Source organism: Geotrypetes seraphini, chromosome 1 (genome assembly GCF_902459505.1).
Source record: "Geotrypetes seraphini chromosome 1, aGeoSer1.1, whole genome shotgun sequence".
Lineage (NCBI taxonomy): Eukaryota > Metazoa > Chordata > Amphibia > Gymnophiona > Dermophiidae > Geotrypetes > Geotrypetes seraphini.
In genome coordinates this window covers 402,599,428-402,627,194 of record NC_047084.1, presented here as the reverse complement: position 1 = coordinate 402,627,194, position 27,767 = coordinate 402,599,428, and the positions used below count along the sequence as shown (strand labels likewise).

At 43.1% G+C, this 27,767-nt stretch overlaps 1 protein-coding gene across 1 annotated transcript in view; it reads right to left on the bottom strand.

Moving 5' to 3' along the window:
* Positions 1–27,767, bottom strand: part of LOC117347325 (dynein heavy chain 6, axonemal-like) — a 2,502,256-nt gene that overhangs the window by 1,302,401 nt on the left and 1,172,088 nt on the right. Inside the window, 1 exon segment of the mRNA XM_033918113.1 lies at positions 16,601–16,768. Within this exon segment, the coding sequence (XP_033774004.1) occupies positions 16,601–16,768 (168 nt within the window).

The window sequence follows — 27,767 nt, the reverse complement described above, 5'->3', positions numbered from 1 at the left end:
CTGGTGTCCTCTCTCTCTCTCTCTCTGCCTGCTGCTGGTGTCCTCTCTCTCTCTGCCTGCTGCTGGTGTCCTCTCTCTCTTTCTTTCTCTGCCTACTGATGATGTCCTCTCTCTCTCTCTCTCTCTCTCTCTCTCTCTGCCTGCTGCTGGTGTCCTTTCTCACTCTCTGCCTGCTGCTGGTGTCCTCTCTCTCTCTCTCTCTCTGCCTGCTTCTGGTGTCCTCTCTCTCTGCCTGCTGCTGGTGTTCTCTCTCTCTCTCTGCCTGCTGCTGGTGTCCTCTCTCTCTCTCTCTCTCTCTCTGCCTGCTGCTGGTTTCCTCTCTCTCTCTCTCCCTCTGCCTGCTGCTGGTGTCCTCTCTCGCTCTGCCTGCTGCTGGTGTCCTCTCTCTCTCTGCCTGCTGCTGGTTTCCTCTCTCTCTCTCTCTGCCTGCTGCTGGTTTCCTCTCTCTCTCTCTCTCTCTCTGCCTGCTGCTGGTTTCCTCTCTCTCTCTCTCTCTCTCTCTCTCTCTGCCTGCTGCTGGTTTCCTCTCTCTCTCTCTCTCTCTCTCTGCCTGCTGCTGGTGTCCTCTCTCTCTCTCTCTCTCTCTCTGCCTGCTGCTGGTGTCCTCTCTCTCTCTCTCTCTCTCTGCCTGCTGCTGGTGTCCTCTCTCTCTCTCTTTCTCTGTCTATTGATGGTGTCCTCTCTCTCTCTCTTTCTCTGTCTACTGATGGTGTCCTCTCTCTCTCTCTCTTCGTGCTGCTGGTATCATTTCTCTCTCTCTCTGCCTGCTGCTGGTATCCTCTCTCTTTGCCTGCTGCTGGTGTCCTCTCTCTCTCTCTGCCGGCTGCTGGTGTCCTCTCTCTCTATCTCTCTCTGCCGGCTGCTGGTGTCCTCTCTCTCTGCCTCCTGCTGGTGTCCTCTCTCTCTCTGCCTGCTGCTGGTGTCCTCTCTCTCTCTCTTCCTGCTGCTTGTGTCCTTTCTCCCTCTCTCTGCCTGCTGCTGGTGTCCTCTCTCTCTCTCTGCCTGCTGCTGGTGTCCTCCCTCTCTCTCTGCCTGCTGCTAGTATCCTCTCTCTCTCTCTCTCTCTCTCTCTCTGTCTGCTGCTGGTGTCCTCTCTCTCTCTCTCTGCCTCCTGCTAGCATCCTCTCTCTCTCTCTCTGCCTGCTGCTGGTGTCCTCTCTCTCTCTGCCTTCTGCTGGTGTCCTCTCTCACTCCCTCTGCCTGCTGCTGGTGTCCTCTCTTGCTCTGCCTGCTGCTGGTGTCCTCTCATTCTCTCTCTCTCTCTCTGCCTGCAGCTGGTATCCTCTCTCTCTCTCTTTCTCTCCCTCTGCCTGCTGCTGGTGTCCTCTCTCTCTGCCTGCTGCTGGTTTCCTCTCTCTCTGCCTGCTGCTAGTGTCCCTCCCTGGTGTCTTTGGGTGTAGTGACTTGGCTCTTCTTGAGGCTCTTCGCAAAGGTGCTCTCGCTAAGGTGAGTGCCTTCGCCGCTTGCCTTTGTCGTGCGCCGTTGTCTCCTCCCCTTTTAAGGGGGAGCTTCGAGTCTGCTTCGGGTGATTTCAGGGACTGGTTGGAGCTACCTCTCGCCTCAGTCCCTCACCCTCTGCCTTCTCTCTGCTTCCTTGTGCCTTCTTTGGTGGATTTTCTCCTCTCTCCCTCCTCTGCCTGACTTCACCTGACTGCCCCGAACTCAGGCAAGCTGGCAAGCTGGATCTTCTGAAGCTGTGCAGCATTGGCTCCATCCCTTTTAAGGGGGAGCTTAAAGTTCCCGGATAATTATGGTGCATTCAGCTGTGGCAGCCATGGCGCCCGGGGAGTTCCTGGCTTCCTTGGATCTCACATAAGCATACCTCCACATCTCATTCTTTCCAAAACACAGGAATTTTCTGAGATTCCATGTGCTTGGGCGGGATCTTCAATTTGCACCTTGTGGCCATCATCCAGCGAGGGAGATCTGATCAGCCAGTCATCTAGCTAAGAATGTACTAACACACCCTGCTAGTGCAGGCGGGCACCTACCAGCACCATGACTGTGTTGAAGAATCTGGGCGTTGAAGCAAGCCCAAAAGGCAGAGCTGCAAATTGAAGATGCCGCCCAAGCACATGAAATCTCAGAAAATTCCTGTGTTCTGGAAAGAATGGGATGTGGAGGTATGCTTCCGTGAGATCCAAGGAAGCCAGGAACTCCCCGGGTGCCATGGCTGCCACAGCTGAATACACCATATCCATCCGGCAAAGCGGAACTCGCAGGAACAGGGTTGCAGGGCAGAGGCTGCGAATTATAGACCGGTGAGTCTCACATCAATAGTGTGCAAACTCATGGAAACACTAATTAAAAGCAAATTGGACACGATCTTGAATGAAGGGAATCTTCGGGATCCCAGTCAGCATGGATTCACCAAGGGTAGGTCCTGCCAATCCAATCTCATCAGCTTCTTTGACTGGGTAACAAGAAAGTTGGACTTGGGAGAGTCTTTGGACGTCGTGTACCTGGACTTCAGGAAAGCTTTTGACAGTGTCCCACACCGCAGGCTGCTAAGCAAGATGGAATCGATGGGGTTAGGAGAGACACTAACTGCATGGGTCAATGATTGGCTGAGTGGCAGACTTCAGAGGGTGGTGGTTAATGGTACCCTCTCTAAAACATCGGAGGTGACCAGTGGAGTGCCGCAGGGCTCGGTCCTGGGTCCACTCCTTTTCAACATATTCATAGGGGATCTGACTCAAGGGCTTCAAGGTAAAATAAGACTATTCGCCGATGACGCCAAACTATGTAATATAGTAAGTGAATGCAGTTTACAGAATTATATGGCGCAGGACCTGCTTACATTGGAAAGTTGGTCCTCAACCTGGCAACTAGGCTTCAATGCTAAGAAGTGTAAGGTCATGCACCTCGGAAGCGGAAATCCATGAAGGACGTACTTCTTGAACGGAGAAACTTTAACTAGGACTTCAGCAGAACGAGATTTAGGAGTAATCATCAGTGCAGACATGAAAACTGCCAATCAAGTGGAGAAGGCTTCATCTAAGGCAAGGCAGATATTGGGTTGTATCAATAGAAGTTTCGTCAGCCGAAAGCCTGAAGTCATAATGCCGTTGTACAGGGCCATGGTGAGACCTCATCTGGAGTACTGTGTGCAATTCTGGAGGCCACATTACAGTAAAGATGTGCGCAGAATTGAATCGGTTCAACGGACGGCCACCAGGATGATCTCGGGGCTCAAGGGTCTCTCGTACGAAGAGAGACTGAACAAATTGCAGCTCTACACTCTCGAGGAACGTAGGGAGAGGGGAGACATGATCGAAACATTTAAGTACCTCACGGGACGTGTCGAAGTGGAAGATGATATTTTCTTTCTCAAGGGACCCTCGGCCACAAGAGGGCACCCGCTCAAACTCAGGGGCGGAAAATTTCATGGCGACACCAGAAAGTATTTCTTCACAGAGAGAGTGGTTGATCATTGGAACAAGCTTCCAGTGCAGGTGATCGAGGCAGACAGCGTGCCAGACTTTAAGAATAAATGGGATACCCATGTGGGATCCCTACGAGGGTCAAGATAAGGAAATTGGGTCATTAGGGCATAGACAGGGGGTGGGTAAGCAGAGTGGGCAGACTTGATGGGCTGTAGCCCTTTTCTGCCGTCATCTTCTATGTTTCTATGAACACATTCACTGCCTTCAGGTCCAGAATAGGTGTCCAATCTTCAGAACCTTTCTTTGGCACAAAGTAAATCGAGTATCTCCCTGAGCTGAACTTGTCTTTGAAACAGGTTCAACTGCTGCTAGATCCAGCAACTTGCGACCCGTAGCTCACACTCTTCAGGTACTGTCCAGATTTCCTGTGGGAAAAGACAAGAAGAAATCCAGCGAAGGTCAGAAAAAAAACTGTAGTCTGAGACCCTCTCAGAGCACATCGAGGACCCACTGGTCCGAAGTCACCCTCTGCCACTTGGGAATGTAGACTGAAAGTCACCCCCAATCCGAGGGAGAGGCGCCAGAGGCTTGGCATCAGGATTTCCTCTTAGAAGGGGCGAGAGGATAGTTGTTTGATGACTGTTGTCTAGCTGGACCTCCAATGCGAGGTCTGGAAGGGGCTCCAAATCTTGTCATGGGCCTGGTGTACTGGGAAGAGCACCAGTAGGGATGAAAATTCAGCCGTCCCGAACCCCTGGTCGGATGAGGTGTAGACCTAAGCAGCACCTTCAGCTTATGGTCCTGAACACTGGCCATGAGGTCATCCATACCCTGGCCAAATAAGAACAAACCCTTGAAAGGTAACTGGCTCCGTGTAGCCTTAGAAGAAGAATCACCTGACCACTGGTAAATCCACAGCATTCGCTGGGCGGAGACTGAATAAGCTCCAAGCTTAGCAAAAACCTTCATCATGTCGAAGAGGGCATCCACCAAATAAGTCACCCCTGAGACTAGGAAGTCAAAGTCCCAAGGACAACCTCCTTGGAATCCTGGCAGTGTGGTGTGACACGCCCGTGCTGCCATAGTTCTCACTCCTTCCGAAGTGGAATCGAAAAGGCACTTGAGGACAAAATCCACCCGCCTGTCCTGAACATCTTTCAGGATGACACCTCCATCAGAGGGTAAGGAAGTACGCTTAGTGACCTGTGCCACAGCCAAATCCACCTTCAGTGGTACCAGTCGTTTGGTGAACTCCGAGTTCATGGGATACAATTGCGCCATGGCCCTAGCACATTTAAGAGGACCCTCTGGGGACTCCCTGACCTCTAAGAGTATCCATGCCAAATCCGGATTGACTGAAAAGGAAGCAGAGAGTGGATGTTGATCACTCATAATTGAGCTCTCTGCCTGTTCTGTATGGTCTGAATCCAAATTGAGGGTTCTGAGGGACTCAGAGATAATGTCAGACAGGCGGGTAGATTTGAATAGCCTGTGTACTGTGGGGTCATTCCCAAGATCTCAGTATCTACTGGCCTGGGGCACACTAAAATCAGCCAGGTTAGCTATATCTTTGGATTCTACCAAAGAAATGTGTGACATTAGCACAGAAACCACAGCAGAAGCAATGGCAGGCACTGCCCATCTGCTTTCTGGGGCCCCCAAAACAGACCACAGAGACAAGAAGGAATCCAAAGGAGGGCCAAATTGGAATTTGAGTGGGAGAACCAGGTATAGAATATTTACGCATAAAAGCCTGATACAATATATCCACCAATTCCGGGGGAAAATAGTCACCGGCAACAAGAGCCACTCTACAGGACTCAGATTTGGAATGCTTAGTAGAATTATGAGACTTTTCTTCGGTGCTGCGCTTGCGTTTTGCGGAAGTGCCCTCTGCGCCCTTCTTAGGTGCACTGGACACAGCAATCGCATCTTCGGTTGAATGGGAGGAAAGCAGGGCCTTATCGGAGGAAGGTAGCACGGAATCTGTGCACGCTTCATCCCCCTTGCGGGCCGCTGCACATTGAGCAAGGGTCATTGACGCCATTTGTGAAAGCTTCGGGTTTGAAAATAATTATACATGCAAAATGACACCAGCGCAAGGTTTTAAAAATTATAACCAAGATTTATTGAATTATTGTTTCTATTTTTCCATTGTTAGATCAAAAGAACAGCATCATTGCTTACCGATTGTGCTAATGGGAGATCGTTAGAGGTGCCAAAATATTGGCCTTCTCCTAACGGTCTCGTTTTTCTAGCTCCAGAGTTTCTATTATATACTGTTGGCTTTTCGGTGACATCATCATCATAATCAACCAATAACAATTTTATGGGTGGTCTTAAAAGTTTAGACAAAGGAAAAAATAAATCCCTCCATGTTTCCATGTTTAAAAGTTTAGAACAGTACATTTGATTTCTGAATTAATATTATAACATTATGTAAAAGTATTCTACAATTAACATGGTGCTGAGAAATTCTCAGCCCTAAAGGAAAAACTCTTCCTAAGCTGACAGATTCAAATTACATGGCCTTACACAGAAACCTTAGTCTGGAAGAGGAGGGGGGGGGTAAATCCCCCCTCCTCTCCCTGAAGCGTGGGCTTCCAATGCCCCCCCTTCCTATGCTGGAGACTGAAGCAACAGTCTCTGACTCTAATTACTCCCAGATGTTGCCTCAGGATTTTCCTTAGTGTTTCTTCAGGTTTAAAATATATAAAATATTAGAATTTAAGTACACACCATTCTTTCATATATCTCTCATATCAATCATTCCTTCGTTCATTCGGGGCCCCTTGCACACATTCATACTTAATGCATTTTATCTCTTAGTTTAGGACACTTGATCTTCCTAGCCAGTCTACAGTACATGTGGTATTACTTAACACCACGCTGCTGGGAGCGGGAAAACTCAGAGAGGACAAGGAAGGCAGAAAACTAATCACTGGCACAAGATGGTGTCCAAACAGAGAACCCAAACTGGATTCCATGTAATCATGATTTCCACCATGATTTGGCTCAACAGCAAAGTACATGCACAGATATTATTATGTTTTCCCTTATATTAATCTTTAGTGTATTTTTCTCTGGCCTTAGCTACATTATATTTAAATTTTTATTCACCTCTTTTTCCGTATGCTTCTATTTGGGCGTGGTCCTTAACTAACACAGATGTTTGTCTAACTAGAATTACCCAGAATCATACGAAAAACTGGCCTTTTGTAGAAAACAATTCCACAAAAAATACTGCACTTATCATGTCCTAACATCCATTCCCATTTCCGTCCCATAACCAGCGCTGGCCACAAGCCACTACTCAACATGTGATACATGACTGCGAATCCGGCAGCCATCCACCACAATTATGGCATGAATCCATGCCATCCTGTCCTAAGGAAGCCATCTGTGAAGTTTGGAGCAAAAACAAATCTCCTAAGGTCAAAAAATGCACTTTTAAAAGTTTTAAAGAACATCCAAGATGGCCACCATGGATGCCGATTTTGCCCTAAAACAGCCCGGGAAAACCACAGGGAACCAGGACCCCCCAAAATCGCCATACTCGTGGGTACACAGACACATACAGAGACAAGTGCTGCAATAGAAATCAATGGCAAGCCAGCTAACACAGAGCAAACAAGGAGATCAGTACCTCAGAAATTGCGAGAACTCACCTTCACCTTCACCCCAGATAGTGACTACCAGGACCTCACAGGAAAATCAAGGAAAACACATGGTTCGGTTCTGATCCCAGCATACCTCAATGGAACCGCAGCAGCCTGCACTCTACCCCTCAGCGGACTAACCCAGGGCGAAACGGCTACCAATCCTGGAGCCTGATCTGACCTGCAGGCTGTCTAAGGGGCTTACTGCAGTTTTGCTAACAGGCCACTCCCTAGAAGCAGACAATGTCTGCTATCTCCCTCTGAAGGATATCCCTGCAGGATAAATCCACAGCACTAGGGCAAGACCCACGTCAAAGAACAAATTGAAGTGACTAGAAATTAAAATTAAATCACGAGCAGAAGAGACAAGACCCCCTGAAGCAAGGCTGCAGGAACTAGACTAGAATTCCAGGGGTGAGTGCCAAAGATGACCACTAGAGGGCAAGGCTAGTGTTTGGTTTTGAGTCCCTGCAGCTCAAGACTGAAAGTGATTGATTACCCATTCGTGAAGCTTCCAGAGGTTATTGTATAAGAATATGAAATTCCGGCGGCAATGGAAAAAATCTTGAGTTGAGTTGCCACATATCTTATATTATCAGCTGTCAATGCTACCAATTTTATATTCCCCTCAGATTGTAGTGCCTTTGGAGGTTTATAAATCTCCCATAGAGATTGAAACCAGAGTGGCATGGTTTGACATACTATTTGATGTACCAGGGACAGTATTTTAAACTGAATTCTTTGCAAGCTTTTCAGTGTGGGGGTTTTATGGGCTGCCCTTGTTACCCCACTAATCCCCCTAGCTAAAGAATTCATAAACACCTGCAAAACATTCAATTTCATTTTAGGCAATCCCAGAAATAAGGAATTACAGTAGTCTAACCTCACCAAAAGCAGAGATAGGGCCACAATTCAAAAATCATACGTATTCAAAAATGGTTTTAGCCTATACAACATACGAAGTTGGGCATAACCTTTCTGATAGATAAAACTGAGTCTAAGCAGAAACCCAACGATGTAATATGATCTTTTACCTTTATCTCTTCACCCATAATATGAACACTCTCTCTCCCATTAGCTTCATCCTTCCTCTCTACTATCATGTTCTGCTTTATTCACATTCAACTATAAAACATGTTGGGACATCTATTCACAAACTTTAGTCATACATTCATTGAAACTTTTCTCAAGATCACTGTCCACATGAAAGAAAAAGAGGATGTCATTTGCATAAATAGTGTAATGAACTCCCAGATCCCAGAAAACCTGCCCAAGAGATGCCATGTAGATATTAAACAATAACGCTGACAGGGCCGACTGCTGAGGCACACCTCTACTAATTGTTTTCTTCACTGAGACCTTCTGTCCCCCCCCACTCGAAACGACCTACCAGTCAAATAAGATGTAAACCAATCCAATACTATTCCTTGTATGCCTAAGTTCTTCAATTTAGCAAGCATTACTGCAAGATTAATAGTATCAAAAGCTCCAGATACATCAAGGGAGATCAAACATCCAGTCAAGCTTTCGTTAACATATCCATAACTGACAGCAGCAAAAATTCCACACTATGTGCTGCACGAAAACCATATTGACATGGGTCTAAGCAACCAACTTCTTGAACATGTTCTTCCAACTGGTATAACACTAATTTTTCAGTGAAAAACACTAATTTTTCAAGAAAAGGAACCACAGATATAGGCCTATAACTAGCCATTTGCTCTCTATCTAACCCACTCTTCATTATTGGTGTCACTGTTGCTTCTTTACATATCTCAGGAACAAAACCATCCAAAAAAGATTTATTCACAATTGAAGCCACAAATGAGGCAACCTCTTCAGCTTTACAACTTAAAGAGAGAGGTGATGTGAGCATAGTGACTCTGGCAGAATATAAGTCATGCAACAGATTGAAAGGGCTCTCCCTTGGAAGACCTGTGAGAAGCAAGTTGCAGTAGTCTAGGTGAGAAATGATAAGGGTGTGCGGATAAACATTTTGGTAATGTGCTCAGAGAGGAAGGATCAGATTTTGGAGATATAAAGAAAGAATTTACAGGTTTTGGCAGAGGTTGCGATTTGATGAGACAAGGCGGATGAGAGTGTTATCCACTAAAACAGAGAGCGTGGGAAAAGAGAGGTAGGTTTAGGTAGAAGGATAAGTAGTTCAGTCTTGGTCATGTTTAGTTTTAAGTGGCAGTGGAAAATCCAGGCAGCAATGTTGGACAGGCAGGCTGAGACTCGGGCTTGGATTCCTGTAGAGATTTCTGGTGTAGAGAAGTAGATCTGGGAGTCATCAGCACAGAGGTAATATTGAAAACCATGGGAGGAGATCAGAGCACCAAGGGAATGAATAATAATAATAACAGCTTATATACCGCAATACCGTGAAGTTCTATGCGGTTTACAGAAGATTAAGCAAAGGTAACAAATTGATTGACTTTAAGAGGGGAGGAAGAAAGAGAATTAATAGGACAGGAAATTCATTGTTGAGGAGAGAGTGATCAATAGGATAAGTTAATCACTATAGAGGGGAGAGAAAAGAGAGGATCAGTTGTCTAGATGCTTTATGAACAAGTGTGTTTTTAGACGTTTCCTAAATTCCTCATAAGTAGTAGGCAAAAACAATTGTTCTAGGTCTTTACCCCATGATGCTGCTTGGTGTGAGAGAAGGTGTTCATGGTGTTTTTTCAGTTTACAACCTCTCACTGGGGGGGAAACGAAATTGGAATGTGAGCTTCTATTGTGTCTGTTGGCTGAGAAGAAGAAAAGGTCAGTTATGTATTTAGGGGCAAGTCCATGTAGTGCTTTGAAGCAGAAGCAGGCAAATTTAAACTTTACGCGTGCCTCCATTGGCAGCCAATGCAGCTGCCGGTAGTAGGGTGTCACGTCAAATTTCTTTAGCCCAAAGATCAGTCTGAATGCTGCATTTTGCATCAATTGTAAACGTTGCATATTCTTTTGGGAAACTGCTAAATAGGCGATGTTACAGTAGTCAAGTAGACTTAGTACGAGGGATTGGACTAGGGTTCTGAATGCCGATGTATCGAAATAAGCTTTAATGGATCTGAGCTTCCAGAGAGCAAAGAATCCCTTTCTGATTAAGGAGTCTACCTGGTCTTTCATGGTTAGGCATTGATCCAAAGATGGAGATGGAAAAAAGAAGAAGTCCCAGAACAGAACCTTGGGATACCCCAACTAATAGTGAGATATCAGTGGAGGAGGATCCACCATTGTTAGAAACATGTAGTTACTTGTATATGTTTCTAACTACATTTCTTTTTAACTACATGAAATCATCTTCAGTCTCACCTGCCAATTCTCAAGACTGATACTCGACCCCAAGACCATAAACTTCAAACTTCACCATCTCAACCTAAATCAACCAGGCACTACACATAAAAAAGGGCACACACTAGATTTCTTAGCCACCAACCCTCAACATATCACATCCAACATTAAGTGGAAACCAGTCCCCTGGTCAGACCACTACTTACTCTCCTTCTCTCAACATCTACATAGGAAGCACTTCTTGCTATGCCCCTAAGTAGATAATCCTCTCCAGGGACAAAATAAAACCCACCCAATTCGGGACCACAGTAACTACTCACCTCATACAAACCACAGACCCCTCTGAAATGATGAATCATTGGAACAGCGTCTTAACTCAAGACCTTGAGTCCATCACTCCTCTGCATTGCCATACATCCCAAACCACAAAATCACTACCCTGGTAGTCAGAAGCTCTAAAAGCAGAAAAGTGATCTTGAAGGTGACTGGAACATCAATGGGAAAAGGATCAAACTCCTTACTATAAATCATAATGGAAATATGCAATCAACACCTACAAATTTCACATAGCTAAAACAAAAAAAACAATATTTTGCCACCAAAATCAAACACAAAACACTAAGTACTAAGAAGCTTTTTGAGATTATGCACTTTCTAACCGCTCCGCCTGACCTAAGTCTATCCGTTACCATACAACTAAGTGCACAAGACCTAGCTGGTTTCTTCTAGGACAAAATAAAAAAAGGTTAAGGAAGACATAAAACAAGCTACGATTCTCAACAAACCCAACAACCCCCACACACAAATGAAGGATGAACACTGCCCAGCTGATCATTCCAAATGAACCTGTATCCTAGATAGTCTCCCCCAAAATTGCTGCAAATGCTCCTGAAGCAATAACACACTAGTTAATAACATTCCTCAACATCATCCTCCGCACTGGTCACCTACCACTTCAAAAGAGTTACATAAGAACATAAGAACATAAGCAATGCCTCTGCTGGGTCAGACCTGAGGTCCATCATGCCCAGCAGTCCGCTCACGCGGCGGCCCAACAGGTCCAGGACCTGTGCAGTAATCCTCTATTTATACCCCTCTATCCCCTTTTCCAGCAGGAAATTGTCCAATCCTTTCTTAAACCCCTGTACTGTACTCTGCCCTATTACGCCCTCTGGAAGCGCTTTCCAGGTGTCCACCACTCGTTGGGTAAAGAAGAACTTCCTAGCATTCGTTTTAAATCTGTCCCCTTTCAACTTTTCCAAGTGTCCTCTTGTTCTTTTATTTTTCGAAAGTTTGAAGAATCTGTCCTTCTCTACTCTCTCTATGCCCTTCATGATCTTATAAGTCTCTATCATATCCCCTCTAAGTCTCCTCTTCTCCAGGGAAAAGAGACCCAGTTTCTCCAATCTCTCAGCGTATGAGAGGTTTTCCATCCCTTTTATCAAGCGTGTCGCTCTCCTCTGAACCCTCTCGAGTAACGCCATATCCTTCCTAAGGTATGGAGACCAATATTGGACGCAGTATTCCAGATGCGGGCGCACCATCGCCCGATACAATGGCAGGATAACTTCTTTTGTCCTTGTTGTAATACCCTTCTTGATTATGCCTAGCATTCTATTTGCTTTCTTAGCGGCTGTTGCGCACTGTGCCGTCGGCTTCATTGTCTTGTCCACCATTACCCCCAAGTCCCTTTCTTGGTTGCTCTCATTCAATAATATCCCTCCCATCGTATAGTTGTACCTCGGGTTTCTGTTTCCAACATGCAATACTTTACATTTCTCAACGTTGAACTTCATCTGCCATCTCGCCACCCATTCCCCCAATTTGTTCAAGTCCCTTTGCAATTCTTCGCATTCCTCTTTAGTCCCAGCTCCACTAAATAGTTTTGTATCGTCCGCAAATTTTATTATCTCACACTTCGTGCCTGTTTCTAGATCATTTATGAATATATTAAATAGCAGCGGCCCGAGCACTGAGCCCTGCGGAACACCACTCGTGACCCCCATCCAGTCCGAGTAGTGGCCCTTCACCCCTACCCTCTGTTTCCTACCCGCCAACCAGTTTCTGATCCATCTATGTACGTCTCCGTCCACTCCATGGTTCTTCAGTTTCCGGAGTAGACGTTCATGAGGCACCTTGTCAAAGGCTTTTTGGAAATCAAGGTATATGATGTCTATGGGGTCTCCTCTGTCCATCCGTTTGTTAATTCCTTCGAAGAAGTGCAATAAGTTCGTTAGGCACGATCTCCCCCTGCAGAAACCATGTTGGGTTGTTTTCAAAAGTTCGTTTCTTTCCAGATGTTCATCGATGTGTTCTTTAATCAGTGCTTCCGCCAGTTTCCCCGGAACCGAGGTCAAACTCACTGGTCTGTAGTTTCCCGGGTCTCCTCTTGATCCCTTTTTAAAGATGGGCGTGACATTGGCTATCTTCCAATCCTCCGGGATCATGCCTGTTTTCAAGGATAGGTTGCAAATTTGTTGCAGTAGTTCCGCTATCTCCTCCTTTAATTCCTTCAGAACCCTGGGATGGATTCCGTCCGGACCCGGGAATTTGTCAGTTTTAAGTTTTTCTATCTGCCTGTGTACATCATCAAGGCTCACTTCCATGGATGTTAATTTTTCTGCTTGATTTCCATTGAAGATTTGTTCAGGTTCCGGTATGTTGGTTGTGTCTTCGTTTGTAAATACAGACGAGAAGAACATGTTGAGTCTTTCTGCGACTTCTTTCTCCTCCTTCACCGCTCCCTTCCTGTCTCCTTCGTCCAGCGGTCCCACCTCCTCCCTAGCTGGCTGTTTCCCTTTAACATATCTGAAGAACGGTTTGAAATTTCGTGCCTCCCTGGCTAGCCTCTCTTCATACTCTCTTTTGGCTTTTCGAACCACACGGTGACATTCTTTTTGATACTTCCTGTGCTCTTTCCAGTTCCCCTCAGTTTTGTCCTTTTTCCATTTCCTGAATGAATTTTTCTTATTGCCTATCGCTTCCTTCACTATTTTAGTCATCCATACTGGGTCTTTTGTTCGACCCTTTTTGCACCCCTTTCTGAATCTGGGGATGTGCAGATTTTGTGCCTCGCTCACTGTGTCTTTGAAAAAAGACCAGGCATGTTCTACTGTTTGCCATTTTTTGGAAGTGTTCCTAAGTTTCTTCCTTACCATTTCCCTCATTGCTTCATAGTTTCCTTTCCTGAAGTTGAAAGATGTCGCTATAGTTCTCTTTCCGTTCGGTATGCCTACTTCAACCTTGAACTTGATCATATTATGATCACTGTTTCCCAACGGTCCCACTATTTCCACTTCCTTTGCAGGTCATCTTAGTCCATTTAGGATTAAATCCAGAGTGGCATTTCCTCTCGTCGGTTCTCTAACAAGCTGCTCCATGAAGCAATCTTGTATAGCCTCCAGGAATTCTGTCGCCCTAGCGCATCTTGAGCTTCCAAGACTCCAGTCTATCCCAGGATAGTTGAAGTCTCCCATAACAACTGTGTAACCACTTTTGCATTCTCGCTTCATCTCGGCATCCATTTCTTTATCGCTATCTCCGGTTTGCCCGGGTGGACGATAGTATAGGCCCATCTTTATTTCATGCCCTTTCCTACCCGGTATTTTAACCCATAGCGATTCCAGTTTGTTGATCATCTCCGCTGTGTCCATTCTTGTCGATTGTATGCTTTCTTTTACGTATAGGGCTATTCCTCCTCCTTTCTGACCTGACCTATCCCGGTGATAGAGCTTGTACCCCGGCAGTGCTGTATCCCATTTGTTTTCCTCATTCCACCACGTTTTCAGAGATTCCAATGATGTCTATGTCCTCTGCATTGGCCATGGCTTCTAGCTCCCCCATTTTGTTTCTTAAACTCCTTGCATTAGTATATATGCAGTTTAGATCCTGGCATTTTGTCGTTTTCATTTCTTTTCCCTGTGCTTCGGTCTTTGGTGTCTTCTCTTTTGCTACAATCTTTTTAACCTCCTCTCCTTTGTTAGTCGACTCCTGTAATTTGTCCCTTGTTTCATCCCGGCCTTTTTTCTCCTTAGTATCTTCACGAGATACCTTTTTCCGAATCATCGACGCTTGGTCGACTGTCGGCTTTCCCCTTCTTATTAGTTTAAAGCCTGTTCTATTCCTCTCTTGACGTTGTTTGCTAGAAGTCTAGTTCCCGCTGCGCTCAGGTGCAGTCCATCTCTCCTGTAGAGCTTGCTCTTGCCCCAGAACGTTGTCCAGTTTCTCATGAAGAGGAATCCTTCTTCCTCACACTGGAGTTGCATTGCCTTGACCCCAATACCCAAAACCCAAGGGGCAGACCTTGACTTACCATCCAACTACAGACCAATTGCAAGAATTCCTATTCTAATGAAATTGATCGAAATCCTGTAATCAACTCAACAAATGCATTGAGCAACACTATTGGCTGCACCAACGTTGAACGGCTTCAGGGCTCAACACAGTATGGAACTTCTACTCCTGACACTCATAACCATTGCTAAGCAAGCTCTAAGCAAAGGCTCATAGGCCACTCTACTCCAGTTCAACATCTCTGCTGTGTTTGACTCCATGGATCATGACCTACTCCTTCAGTGAAATTGGCATTGGAGGCTCTGTACTCAGCTAGTTCCATAACTTTCTAAGTAACAGAGAATATGTAGCATGGAAAAATAAAACTTACTCCAAAACTTGGAAATCATTCTGTGGAGTTCTCCACAGCTCCCCTCTATCACCAATCCTCTTCAACCTCTACATGAGCGCTCTAGGAAATAGCAACTTCGAAAAAGATGAACACCCATGCAGATGACATCTTCCTTCTTATACAGCTGGATCCCATCAGCAAAATCTCCAACTGGGCTATCAGCAATAAACTCAAGCTAAACACAGCCAAAACAAAACTGCTAAATCTACCTTGAGGCACCAACCTCCAAATACAAGAAGTTTCAAAAGTACTTGGCGTCGTACTGGATTCCATACTCACCTCAAATTTCTAATCTTAGAAAGAAAACACTACTGCTTGAAAAGGCTACAGCTGATCAGGCTCTTCTTCTACGAGCATCACTTTGCTATCATGGTGTAAAAGCTCAACCTCTCACTGGACCATTGCAATTCATTATATGCAGTCCTAAGTACCATGTAACTACACAGACTCATTTTCTGATTAAGAAAATATGATGCAATTTCAAATTACCATCATAAACCTCATTGCCTATCCATAATTTTTCCTTTGTTTTGATCAGTATTCTGTTATAATTGATGTGAACATATTACTTGTTCAAGTGTACAACTTGTGTAAATTTTCTGAAATGAAAATAAATAATAATTTATGGTAAGCCCCCCAAAACCTACTATACCAACCTGTGTACCACCCCAATAGCCCTTATGACTGCAGGTGGCACCTATATGGCAGTATAGTAGGGTTTGGGTGGGTTTTGATAGGCTCATACTTAATACCATAGATGTTGTGGTTAGGGTGCCTTAGAGGTCTCTCTATAGTTCTCTAACCCACTGACAAGGCTCCTTAAAACACCTATGTGCTTCTCTACTAGGCTTTCCCTTACCAGATGCTGCTGTTCTAGAGTCAGGTATGTACCTTTTTGTTCTAATTTTTGTGTGGTGAGCACTAAGGGAGTGCATGCAGTGGTCATCTGATCAGTTTGGGTACCTTTATGGCATTTAGATGCTTCTAAATAAGGTCTAGCTCTGAATGCTTAAGTTCCATTCAGGATGTCTTGCAAAACATTAAATCATCACTGCAAGAAGTCCAAGTCTAACCTGCCTTTATGCAGGCCCAAAGCCCGCTCATAATACACTTCCACCATCCCATCTAGAGCTCTGGATGTACAGAGTTTGGGACACCTCGCTAGACATCCAGGAAGGTGGTTTTGATTATCGGCACTTGGACATCCTGGTGATTAGGACGCCCAAGTGCCGATTTAGGATGCTTTTTGGAAGGTTATATTTTTTGATTATGAGCCCCCTAGTCAGCTACATATTATAGAGATTGAACATTTGTAGGATACTCTTCATTATCTAGTCAGTTTTTGTTGTCTTCTTGTTTCTCTACCAATCTTGGTTCCTGTGCTTTATTCCAAAACCTACCTTTTCCCCTACTCTTTGCCTTTGTCTTACTACTAAGATTTTTAATAAACTGTAAAGATACCAAACATTCACAATGTTTAAATCAGCTTGCTGATTTGAAGTAAACATATCAATAAGATAAAAAATAAAGCAGTGTAACATTACTATAAGTGAATATTTTAGATGTTATTTTTTGATCCTTACCTCTGCAATTAAGGCATAGTTTGGAACCATCATTGCAAATGGTCTGAACAGAGCTTTTAAATTGTCAGGTAACTCAGTTCTTCCAGCATAACCAGGGTTCATTGTGATAAATGCTGCACAAGTCATTACCAACTTTATTTCGCGTCCTTCAAATATAAATCTTGCCAACTGTTTGAAAGGAAAGGATGAATTATATTATTATTTATCAACTCTTTATCTGTGCTTAAAATCCATAAGAATTAGTATACACAGTATATATATATATATATATATATATATATTTTCTTATGGATTTTATTTAATGTTTAATGCAATTACAGGATAATTTTAGAAGAAAATTATGCAGGTAAAACAAACAGAAATAACTTTTTCTAAACCTGCAAAGAGTATATGTGCTTAAACTTATGCATAAGATTATCAAGCTTGGAGGAAGGGTTCCTGAGGATGGGATAGGTGGGGAGGGAGGGGGGTTGCACTTGTGCACATTTATGCAGGTTAAATTACTCAGAAATATATACTCTAATTTCTTACTAAATAGTCTCAGTACCTCACAAATTTCTTCATAGTAACATAGTAAATGACAGCCTATAAAGACCTGCATGGTCCATCTAGTCTACCCCAATAAGGTATTTCATTAGAAGGATAGGGAAAGGGAACGAGGTTGTGTAAGCATGGATTTCCATGAACTGGAAATCTCCCTTTTAAAACTTACTTCCTCTTGTCAGCTCTGTTATTGAGAGGAACTATGGTCAGAGATTGAACTGAAGGGGAATGGAGAGTAACACTTTTCCAATTCCTCACAAAAATTAAAAATATTATTCCCCATTATATTCCACAGGAGGTAGAAATGGGCACTGGGCTATGTGAGCCTAAAACTTAGCACAGCAGCAAGAAGTGGCAGGAGATCATTGAAAAAGTTGGAGGGAGGGGGAGAAGGGACATATTGTTTCACAAACTCTGTGTTTCTTGGTTTGTTTCCCCAGCGTCCCTCTCACTTAATTACTAAATCCTTGTTCTTGTTCTCAGCTCAGCTCCCTGAGCTGGATGATTATTCCTTGGACACTGGAGCAATGTAGGCCACAGTTCTTCAACCGCCAGTCCGCCGAAAATTCCTGCCGGTCCGCAGAGGACCGGCGAGATCAACATCTTCAATTTCTTGCCGGTCCGCGCAGGACCGGCAAGATCGAGGAGCTGTAGTTGCGCAGGGCCGGAGAGATAATGGGGAGCCTCAGACTGTGCTTTCTCCCCCTCCCAGCGGCTCTCCTTACAAGCGCAGCGATTCAGGAAGGAAGCCTTGGAGCTTTTGCTGAGTCGGGCCGCCTCTGATGATGCAACTTCCGCTTTCCTCAGAGGCGGTGCGACCCAACAAAGGATCCGAGGCTGCCTTACTGAATAACAGCACTGGCAAGTAAGGAGAGTTGCTGGGAGGGGAGAAAGCTGCTGGGCATGGTGAAAAAAAAGGGACATCTGCTACTGGACCTGGAGAGGGAGAATGAGAGATACTGCTGAGAGGGAAGGAGGGAAAGGAGTCTGGGAAGCTGCTGGGCATGGTGAAAAAAAAAGGGACAGCTACTGGACCTGGAGAGGGAGATGGAGAGATGCTGCTGGGAGGGGAGGAGGGAAAGGAGTCTGGGAAGCTGCTGGTCAAGTGGAAAAAGGGACAGCTGCTACTGGACCTGGAGAGGGAGAAGGAGAGATGCAGCTGGGAGGAGAGGAGGGAAAGGAGTCTGGGAAGCTGCTGGTCAAGTGGAAAAAGGGACAGCTGCTACTGGACCTGGAGAGGGAGAAGGAGAGATGCTGCTGGGAGGGGAGGAGAGAAAGGAGTCTGGGAAGCTGCTGGGCATGGTGGAAAAAAAAAAGGGATAGCTGCTACTGGACCTGGAGAGGGAGGAGAGATGCTGCTGGGAGGGGAGGATGGAAAGGAAAGGGAAGAGAGTTACTGCTGGACAGGGGGAGGAGGGAAGGGAGAAGAAAAAAGGAAGGAAACGGCTTGCAGGGAGATTAGAGGAGGGGAAGGGGAGAGACAGGAATGAGATGGGAAGGGGGGTCAGCAGAGAAATTGAGAGGGACAAAGATGCTAGATCTGGTGTAGGAGAGATAAAAATGAATAGAGCAGTGAAGCTGGAATGAATCGTGTAAAAAGGAGAGAGGGGCATAGGCTGGATGGAAAGGGGAGGGGGCATAGAAAGAAGACAAATACCACATGGAAGGGGGAGAGATCAGACAGTAGATGGAAGGGGCAGATGCTGGATTGAAGAGACAGAGAGGGCAGATGCTGGAAGGAAGAGAGTGAAAAGAAGATGAAAGCAGAAACCAGAGACAACAAAAGTTAGAAACAAATAATTTTATTTCTATTTTGTGATTAGAATATATCAGATTTGAAATATATATCCTGCTAGAGCTGATGTTAGACATAACTGGGGACTGCAAAGTCCAGGCAATGGCTTAGGGCTCTCTCTGACCAGGGGGGCAGTTGCCCTGGTTGCACTCCCCTAACCCTATTCCTGCTATGTGTGACTGCGGTATTCTGTTAGCATGATATTTCTGTGTAGCATTCTGTAATAATTTGGCTTATTCAGTTTTCTTGATAGTAGAGGGGATATATGTGAAGGGGAGGGGAGACAGGGGTTTTGTTGATCCTTGCTCTGTATTATTTGTATTTATAAAATGACAATTGTACAGAATATTGTTTCTTTTTATACTTTAATAAAATACATTCAGTATAAAATCATAACTGAGGCTTGTGCGGATGGGATCAGATGGTTTGCGAGGACCGAGCTCGTGGAGATGGGGCTGAAACGGGGTTTTTAAATTTCAGTCCTAGTAGTTTGCTGATCCACAAAATATTTTTTTTTCCCCCGCCGGTCCACAGGTGTAAAAAGGTTTAAGAACACTGATGTAAGCAGCCCAAACTAAACTTAGTAGCTTAGTATGAGTACATACCTCTATGCCCTGGGCTGTTTGAAAATGTTTTCCCACTTGACATGTAATTCTCTGAGATGGATTTTTCTTTTTACTTTGGGTTACAGAGATTCACATTCCAAGGGGCTTTCTTCTTTTGCAGAGTAAAGTTAGAAACACTAATTGGATACACATGTGTAAATACATATATGGTGAATTAAGTTTTAGTAAGCTATTAAAATATAAATTAGTACTTACATATGCAGGAACTTTCATTTAAAGGTTTTAGATTAGAATATAACTACCTCAAAAATGTATTAAAGGATGTATATATGAAAAATTAGAGTTTTTTGGAGCGGGCTAGCCACTCCCCTTCTTTTTCACTATGAAATAAAGGACTTCTCAGTGCACACTGTTAAATCACTCAAGTACCATGTGGAAAAGAAGCAGTTTGACTTTTAAAGGACACAGAAAGAAGATAAAGCTGTGTGCATGAATATTTTTCTGTGTAAGTATATTATAATATTAGGATTGAAGCTAGTATTAGAAGGTAACTTTTAGGAATCATTTTGTGAGGGGAAAAAACCCATGTCCCCCTTGTCAATGTATAGATGCAAGAGCCTTATATGGAAGTAATTTTTTTTGACCAATTATATGCAAGTAGAGGAATGTTGTCATTTTAGAGATATAAGTAAGCGCAGCAGAACAGCAGTTGAGACCATTATTCAGAAAGTTGCATTTACACTTCTGACTGTAATGTGTCTCCATTGTACAAATGCCTTTTGAAACAAGATTACTCAGTTACTTTTTTTTTTATAATTCTTTATTCATTTTTGACTCTTGCAACAAATGTACAATATTCAATCATATAATTTGTACAAATCACTTGACATTCTTAACAATTATTATCCATTACATATAAAAAGACTCCCCTCCCCCCCACCCAACCCAATCATCAATAATAAATTCATTAAATCACATAACATACTTCCCCATCCCCACACTAATTATATTCCTATGTAATAACAAGGTGTCCAAAGTGTCTAATCATTAGAATATGCAATCAATGGCCCACAAATCTTTTTGAATCTATTATAACTTCCTTGCTGAAGAGCAAGCACTTTCTCCATTTTATAAATATGACAAACTGAATTCCACCAAAAGGTATAATTAAGTTTCGTATAATCCTTCCAATTTTCAGTAATATGTTGAATGGCAACCCCCGTCAGTATTAATAAAAGTTTATTGTTATTTGCCGAAATTTGATTCTTGAATCTCATTAATGTTCCAAATAAAATAGTATCATAGGATAGGGCAACATGATTTTCTAACAATGAATTAATTTGGGACCAAATTACCTTCCAAAAGGTATTGACAAAGGGACAAAAAAAAAAAGTAAATGATCAAGAGTCCCAGCATCTAAATTACAATGCCAGCATCTATTAGACCTAGAGCTATCCAACTTTTGTAAATAAACTGGGGTCCAAAAAGCTCTATGCAACAAAAAGAACCAAGTTTGTTTCATAGATGCTGACCTTGTAATTTTTAATCTCCAAGGCCAAAGTCGTGGCCACTGAGAAGCAGAAATTTGGTGCTTGATCTCAATGCTCCAAATATCCCTGTCCAGTTTTTTGTTTTTTGTTCAAATATCCATATAATAATTTATACCACTGCGTGGCTTGGTGACCCAAAAAATCCGCCTGAAAGCATAGGAATTCCAAACTATACTGAGTATTAAGATCTTTCCATTCAGGGAACCCCTCCTGAATAGCTTGCTTCAGCTGCAACCACTTAAAACTTTGTGATTTATTTAATCCAAATTTATGTTGCAGCTGTGAAAAACTAAGCAGAGAACTATTAGAAACAACATCATTTAATGTCCGTATACCTGCAATGATCCAATGCTTCCAGACGATTTGAAAACCGCCAATTTTAATCTTGGAGTTAAGTCAAATGGATTGATTTAATGATTTTGAAATTGGATTTGGTGATAGATTACTAACTGTTATGCCTCAGCATATTACTTACATGTTCAGAACTGATATGAATCCTCAAGTCTGCTTACCTGACATCCTGACCTCCAAAGAACAGTAAGACTAAATGGTCTCTGCAATAACCTTGCTTATTTGAGATCCTGACTTCCTTTGTCTAAGTGTCAACTGGATAGCATCAAAGAGACAATAAAACTGCAACACCTTCTTGCGTATTTGAGATCCTGACCTCTTTGATCTCCACAGAACAGTAAGACCAGATGGTCTCTGCAATAACCTTGCTTATTTAACAGCTTGACTTCCTTTGCATGCGTAATAACATCAGTAAAGACAAATGGGAAACCGGGCTCTGCCACACCTCCTGGGTTACATCAAAAGGAAAAGGGGAACCAAACAAGTATCTGCCTATTCTTGACTTCTTTTGACCAGGGTGTTGTCAAAACAGATAACAAAAGACCAGAACCGGCTGTCTTACTAAGAGGGCAGCAGTTTTTCTCTATAAAAGAGACTAACTCAGCCCATAGAAAATGAATCCAGTTTCGTTGCAACCAAGGGACAGCCCGGTTCGGTTCTCCTCTCCTATCAATCGCTGTGGATTCCAGATTGTGAGGGATAGTGATGTCCGGAAATACGGTGATGTTATTCTATTTTTATATTTATCTATGCATGTAATAAAGTGTTATTGTTTAGGATTAATAGTGTCACTGATCATCCCATTGGGTGGAAATAAGTGGCAGAACAAATTGGTACCAGAAATAGGGTTGATCGATGTGGTCAAAAAGGCACCAGATGAAACATGGGGTTGAGGGGCAGGCCCCCAACCTCTCCATTCCGGGTTGGGATGACAGCATTTATAAATTAGTAGCCACTGAGTGGTCTGTCGAAACAGGATTAAGTGAATCCTGGACTTTTGGAAGTGGGGATCCACATGAATTATGTGCCTCCTTACAAAAGGTGAAAATTACAAAAGGAAAAGAGCGAGAGGGAATTTCTAGACGAGGATGGATGATTTTAGCAGCATGGAGGAAGTTACATGAATCTAAACATGAGTTACAATCAAAGTTAGGGGAGCTGGAAAAGAAAATGTGTGAGCAACAGAATGCCATCACAATGCTACAATGTCAACACCTATCAAAATGTAGCCGAAAAGGCAGCCGTGCGTTGTGCTCAATATAAATACAAAAAACGGAGGGGGAAGGTGAGTGCCAAAAAGGTTAAAGAAAGCCATGCAAAATATAGCAATCCTACATAAAGCAAATCAGCAACGTAACCTTACCTTGCTGCAGCATAAAATAGATACTGAAATTTTTAAATACTAACTTGCATTCAGTGCAGATCATATTGAAGGCTACTACTGCACACCATTGGTGGGATGCTCTTTACCGGATGGAGCGCTACAGCACGAAATGGTGTTTCTTCATCCCTTAATCTATATTTGTTCAGTTATCCTTATGCTAACATTTCTTAATTGTGGGTTTACCTATTGTGTATACAAACGAACACTCTATCCCTCTATTCGGATGACTTCTTATTCGGAGATACAGACTTAAGGATCCAGGGGTGGACTGTTATGCCTCAGCATATTACTGACATGTTCAGAACTGATATGAATCCTCAAGTCTGCTTACCTGACATCCTGACCTCCAAAGTACAGTAAGGACTAAATGGTCTCTGCAATAACCTTGCTTATTTGAGATCCTGACTTCCTTTGTCTAAGTGTCAACTGGATAGCATCAAAGAGACAATAAAACTGCAACACCTTCTTGCGTATTTGAGATCCTGACCTCTTTGATCTCCACAGAACAGTAAGACCAGATGGTCTCTGCAATAACCTTGCTTATTTAACAGCTTGACTTCCTTTGCATGCGTAATAACATCAGTAAAGACAAATGGGAAACCGAGCTCTGCCACACCTCCTGGGTTACATCAAAAGGAAAAGGGGAACCAAACAAGTATCTGCTATCTTGACTTCTTTTGACCAGGGTGTTGTCAAAACAGATAACAAAAGACCAGAACCGGCTGTCTTACTAAGAGGGCAGCAGTTTTTCTCTATAAAAGAGATTAACTCAGCCCATAGAAAATGAATCCAGTTTCGTTGCAACCAAGGGACAGCCCGGTTCGGTTCTCCTCTCCTATCAATCGCTGTGGATTCCAGATTGTGAGGGATAGTGATGTCCGGAAATACGGTGATGTTATTCTATTTTTATATTTATCTATGCATGTAATAAAGTGTTATTGTTTAGGATTAATATAGTCTGTGTGCTTTTTTTTGAGTGTCACTGATCATCCCATTGGGCGGAAATAAGTGGCAGAACACTAACATATTTTAAAGTTTTCCATGTATCGAGCAATATTCTATTGTCTTTATATTTCCTAGGCAATTTTATACTTACAAGATGAGATAAATGCAAAGGGAACAGGAGTCGCCATTCTAAATATAACCAATCTGGTACATTCTCCATGAGCTCTGGGAGGATCCAATACATACCCTGTCTTAAAATATAGGCTTGATGATACCTATAAAAATTTGGAAAATTTACCCCTCCCTCCACAATTGTCCTTTGTAAAGATACTAAAGCAATTCTGGGTCTTTTACCCAACCAAACAAATTTAGTAAGAATACCATTTAACTTCTTGTAAAATTGGTATCGTACTCATTTGATAACAAACCACAGGCAATATCATCATTTTAATCGTTTGAATTCTCCCCCACCAAGAAAGATGTAAAGGATTCCATTGCTCACACATCTCTGATATTTTCCTTAATAAAAATTTTTCATTCTCCTTCATTGTGTCTTCTATTGTGTTCTTAATAATGATACCTAAGTATTTTAATCCATCTTCCTTCCAAACAAATGAAAACAAATCAAATAATCCTTTAGTACAATGAACATTAAACGGAAGAACTTCAGACTTACTCCAATTGATCTTATATCCAGAAAATTTTCCAAACTTCTCTATTAATTCAAGTAAACATGGAATGGTAATTTCTGGGTCTCTCAAATAAAGCAGTATATCATCCGCATAAGCAGAAAGCTTATATTCCCAATTCAAATACGGAATATCTCGTATCCCCTTTGCCTGGTTAATGGCTATTAACAAGGGTTCATGAACTACATCAAAGAGGCAAAGGAGATAAAGGACAACCCTGTCTAACCCCCCTTTGCAAGTTAAACCGATCTGACATAGTATTATTAATATAATCTTGCACCAGGAGAGCTATACAGTGTCTGAATCATTTGAATAAAACCAGAACCTATACCAAACCATTCTAAAGCCTGATACATAAAAGTCCATTCAACTCTATCAAAGGCTTTTTCTGCATCCAAGGATATCATTCATGTTTTTTGTCAAATTTAGAGAATGAAAAGCCAATCTATTTTATTGGAAATATTTGTACAATTATCATTATTCACATGCATCTAAGGGCAGAGTTAGAATATAACTCTGTTCAATTATACTGTATTTATAATAGAGATGTCTGTGTCCTTTGATGAAATAAGACATTCAACTCTGTCGTGGTGTTTATATATAAATGTGCTATGGGCAGTGGGAAGTCTGTGTTTGTCTGTTTTCAATTGGCTCTTTAGGTTCCTCTACTCACTTCCAAACTCTCTAAGATACACCCAAGGAGTATCCCTAACCATACCCTCTCCAAAGGATACCCACCAGCAAGCCTTCTCCACAGTAACCCCAACACACACTCTAGAATGCACTTCCTGAAAGGCTTCACTCAACACAAAATTTTATCTACTTTAGGAAGCAGGTGAAAGCTTGGCTCTTCTCCTAAGCCTTTAATGGAAGAGCAACTAACTTGCTAGCTCATATAAATACACAAAGACTAACACAGGTCTGCACATACTGTAACATGATTTGCTTATCCATTCCTACCCTAGCTGAGATTATATTCATACAACTTTCTTTATATTAGTCCCCTTATTTTCTAAATCCTGTTTATATGCTCCACCCCTACTTACACCCTATACTGTCTATTAAGCTGTTTTATTGTTGCCCGGATATAAATTCCCTTGAGGAACATTCACTTGAGGATTAACATCACATAAATTTTCAGTTTTCACTTTCTGTTTAGGCTGCACTGCACCGCACCACACCACACCACACCACAGCTGCACTTCCTTATATACTGTTAAATGACTGTATGACATGATTCCCGAAGCTGGCACCTCTCCTCCTCTCTGTAGACATTTCAATTGAACAGATGCTAAACCTACATAAATGGAGTTACAGTAGTAAAATTTAAAAATGATGAGAGCATGTATTAGAGTGTGATGGGACTTGAAATCAAAGAACTGATTTTCAGAACCCAGCCTGAATATGGAACAGAAATGATTTTTTTATCCTGCCTTGACAGTCTCCAAATAAATTATGACAGGGTAACAGCCTCAGTACTAGTGCTTTTGGATTCCTCATCAGCCTTCAGTACTGTGGACTAGAAACAAGTAAGAGTGGTACGGTACTTGCATGGTTTAAATCCTTTGGGTGGTGAGACAAAAGCAATTCTTTTCAGCAATAACACATAATCACCTCAAGCAATGAATTCAGTGTACCACCAATTATTTTTTCAAAAAATTTATCTTGTCTCTAACTGAGCTGTTTTAAATAGGTAAAAAAACAAAACCCACAAACTCTTCCTGAACCCAAGTGAAACAGAGATTCAGCTTCCTAATAATACAAGTAGATGAATATCTGGCATCAACCTTCATTTTTTGGAATTATGATCTCCCTTGAGAATATGCACTGAGACAGGATAGCAAAGTTGATATATATGAGCAAATACAGGTCAGCTGGTCCACAAACAGTAGTTCCTAGCCACTCCCAAACACGGCACAACATACACCTTAGTCCCACAGTCCAGGTGAGCAGGATGCAGAAGCAACACAGGATGACATTTTGTTGCTGGAGGCAGATGAGCAGGATCCTGAGAATACAGGCAGGCAGGCAGGTGATATGGATTAGGAGCCACCACCACAGTACCAAGAAATGCCCTTGCATAGCTTCATGAAGATGAAGGTAAGCACATCTGAACAGGGACAAAAGCGGGGAGCATGTCAACACCTTGGGAATGTAGACCACAGATCACAAGAGCTGCTCAGGGAAGATGATGGAACTGCCATGGGGAAAGAGCAGACCACTCCCTCATGCCACAAACAGATCAACTTGCATACTGGACTAGGATACAAGATTGGATTATAAAGGGAGGGGAAGACAGACAGAAGGGTTATGGGGAGGGTAGATATGACAGTGCAGGTAAGAGGACAGCAAGCAGGAGCAACTAAAACAGGAAATGGATATGGAATTTGGTCATAGCACACACCACAGATCACAAAAGTATCACCAATATACTGCACTCTCACCTATTTATAATTTGGAGCCACCACTAGGTCACCAAGAACTACAAAACAGTGATGCCCTTGTGTAGCAATATGAAGGTCTGAGACACATGAGAACAAGAGGGGGAGAATGTCATCATGTTGGGAATGTACATCATTGATCACAAGGGCTGTTCTGGGAAGGGGGAAGAAAGGACAGTGCAGGTAGTATAGGCAAGAGGAAAGTAAGCAGAAGCAACAGGGAATAGTAAAGTGAAAGATATGTGTATGAAGTACAAATTAAAGGTTGCAAAATATCACCAATATACTGCGCTCTCATCTATTCCTGATTTGGTGCAGGAGCTACCACCAAGAACTACTTGAAGATACAGGATATCTGAGAGGGAGAAGAAGGGGAGCATAAGGGCTGCTTAGGGAAGAGAGCAGCACTGGCATGTGGGAGATATTAGAGTGTATCAGTGCTTAAGATACACAGAGCCCCAAATAGTTAGGGTTAATCAGAAACCACTGTCAGAGTGATATTGGAAATTAACAGTAACTCCAGTCTGACAGTTTCTCTCTCTTTTCTTTTCAAGTTTCTCATGCCCCATTCACCATTGTTTCAAACAGTTTTTGGAGTGTTCTGCCATGGAAATTTGATTACATGATCTTCCCACTATTGAACAAGCGGTGAAGTGCCATATCATCGTAGGCGACTCCATTATACGACATGTGGACACCGCAGGAGGAAGAGAGGACAGAGTCGTCACCTGTCTGCCTGGAGCAAGAGTGAAGGATGTGACCAACAGGATCTCCAGGATCATAGATGGCGCATGGGGAGAGGACACCGCTGTGCTTATCCACGTGGGAACAAATGATGTGAGCGGGCGGAAGTATGACAGGGAAGAGCTGAAGGGCCAGCTCCGCTCACTCGGAAGAAAACTG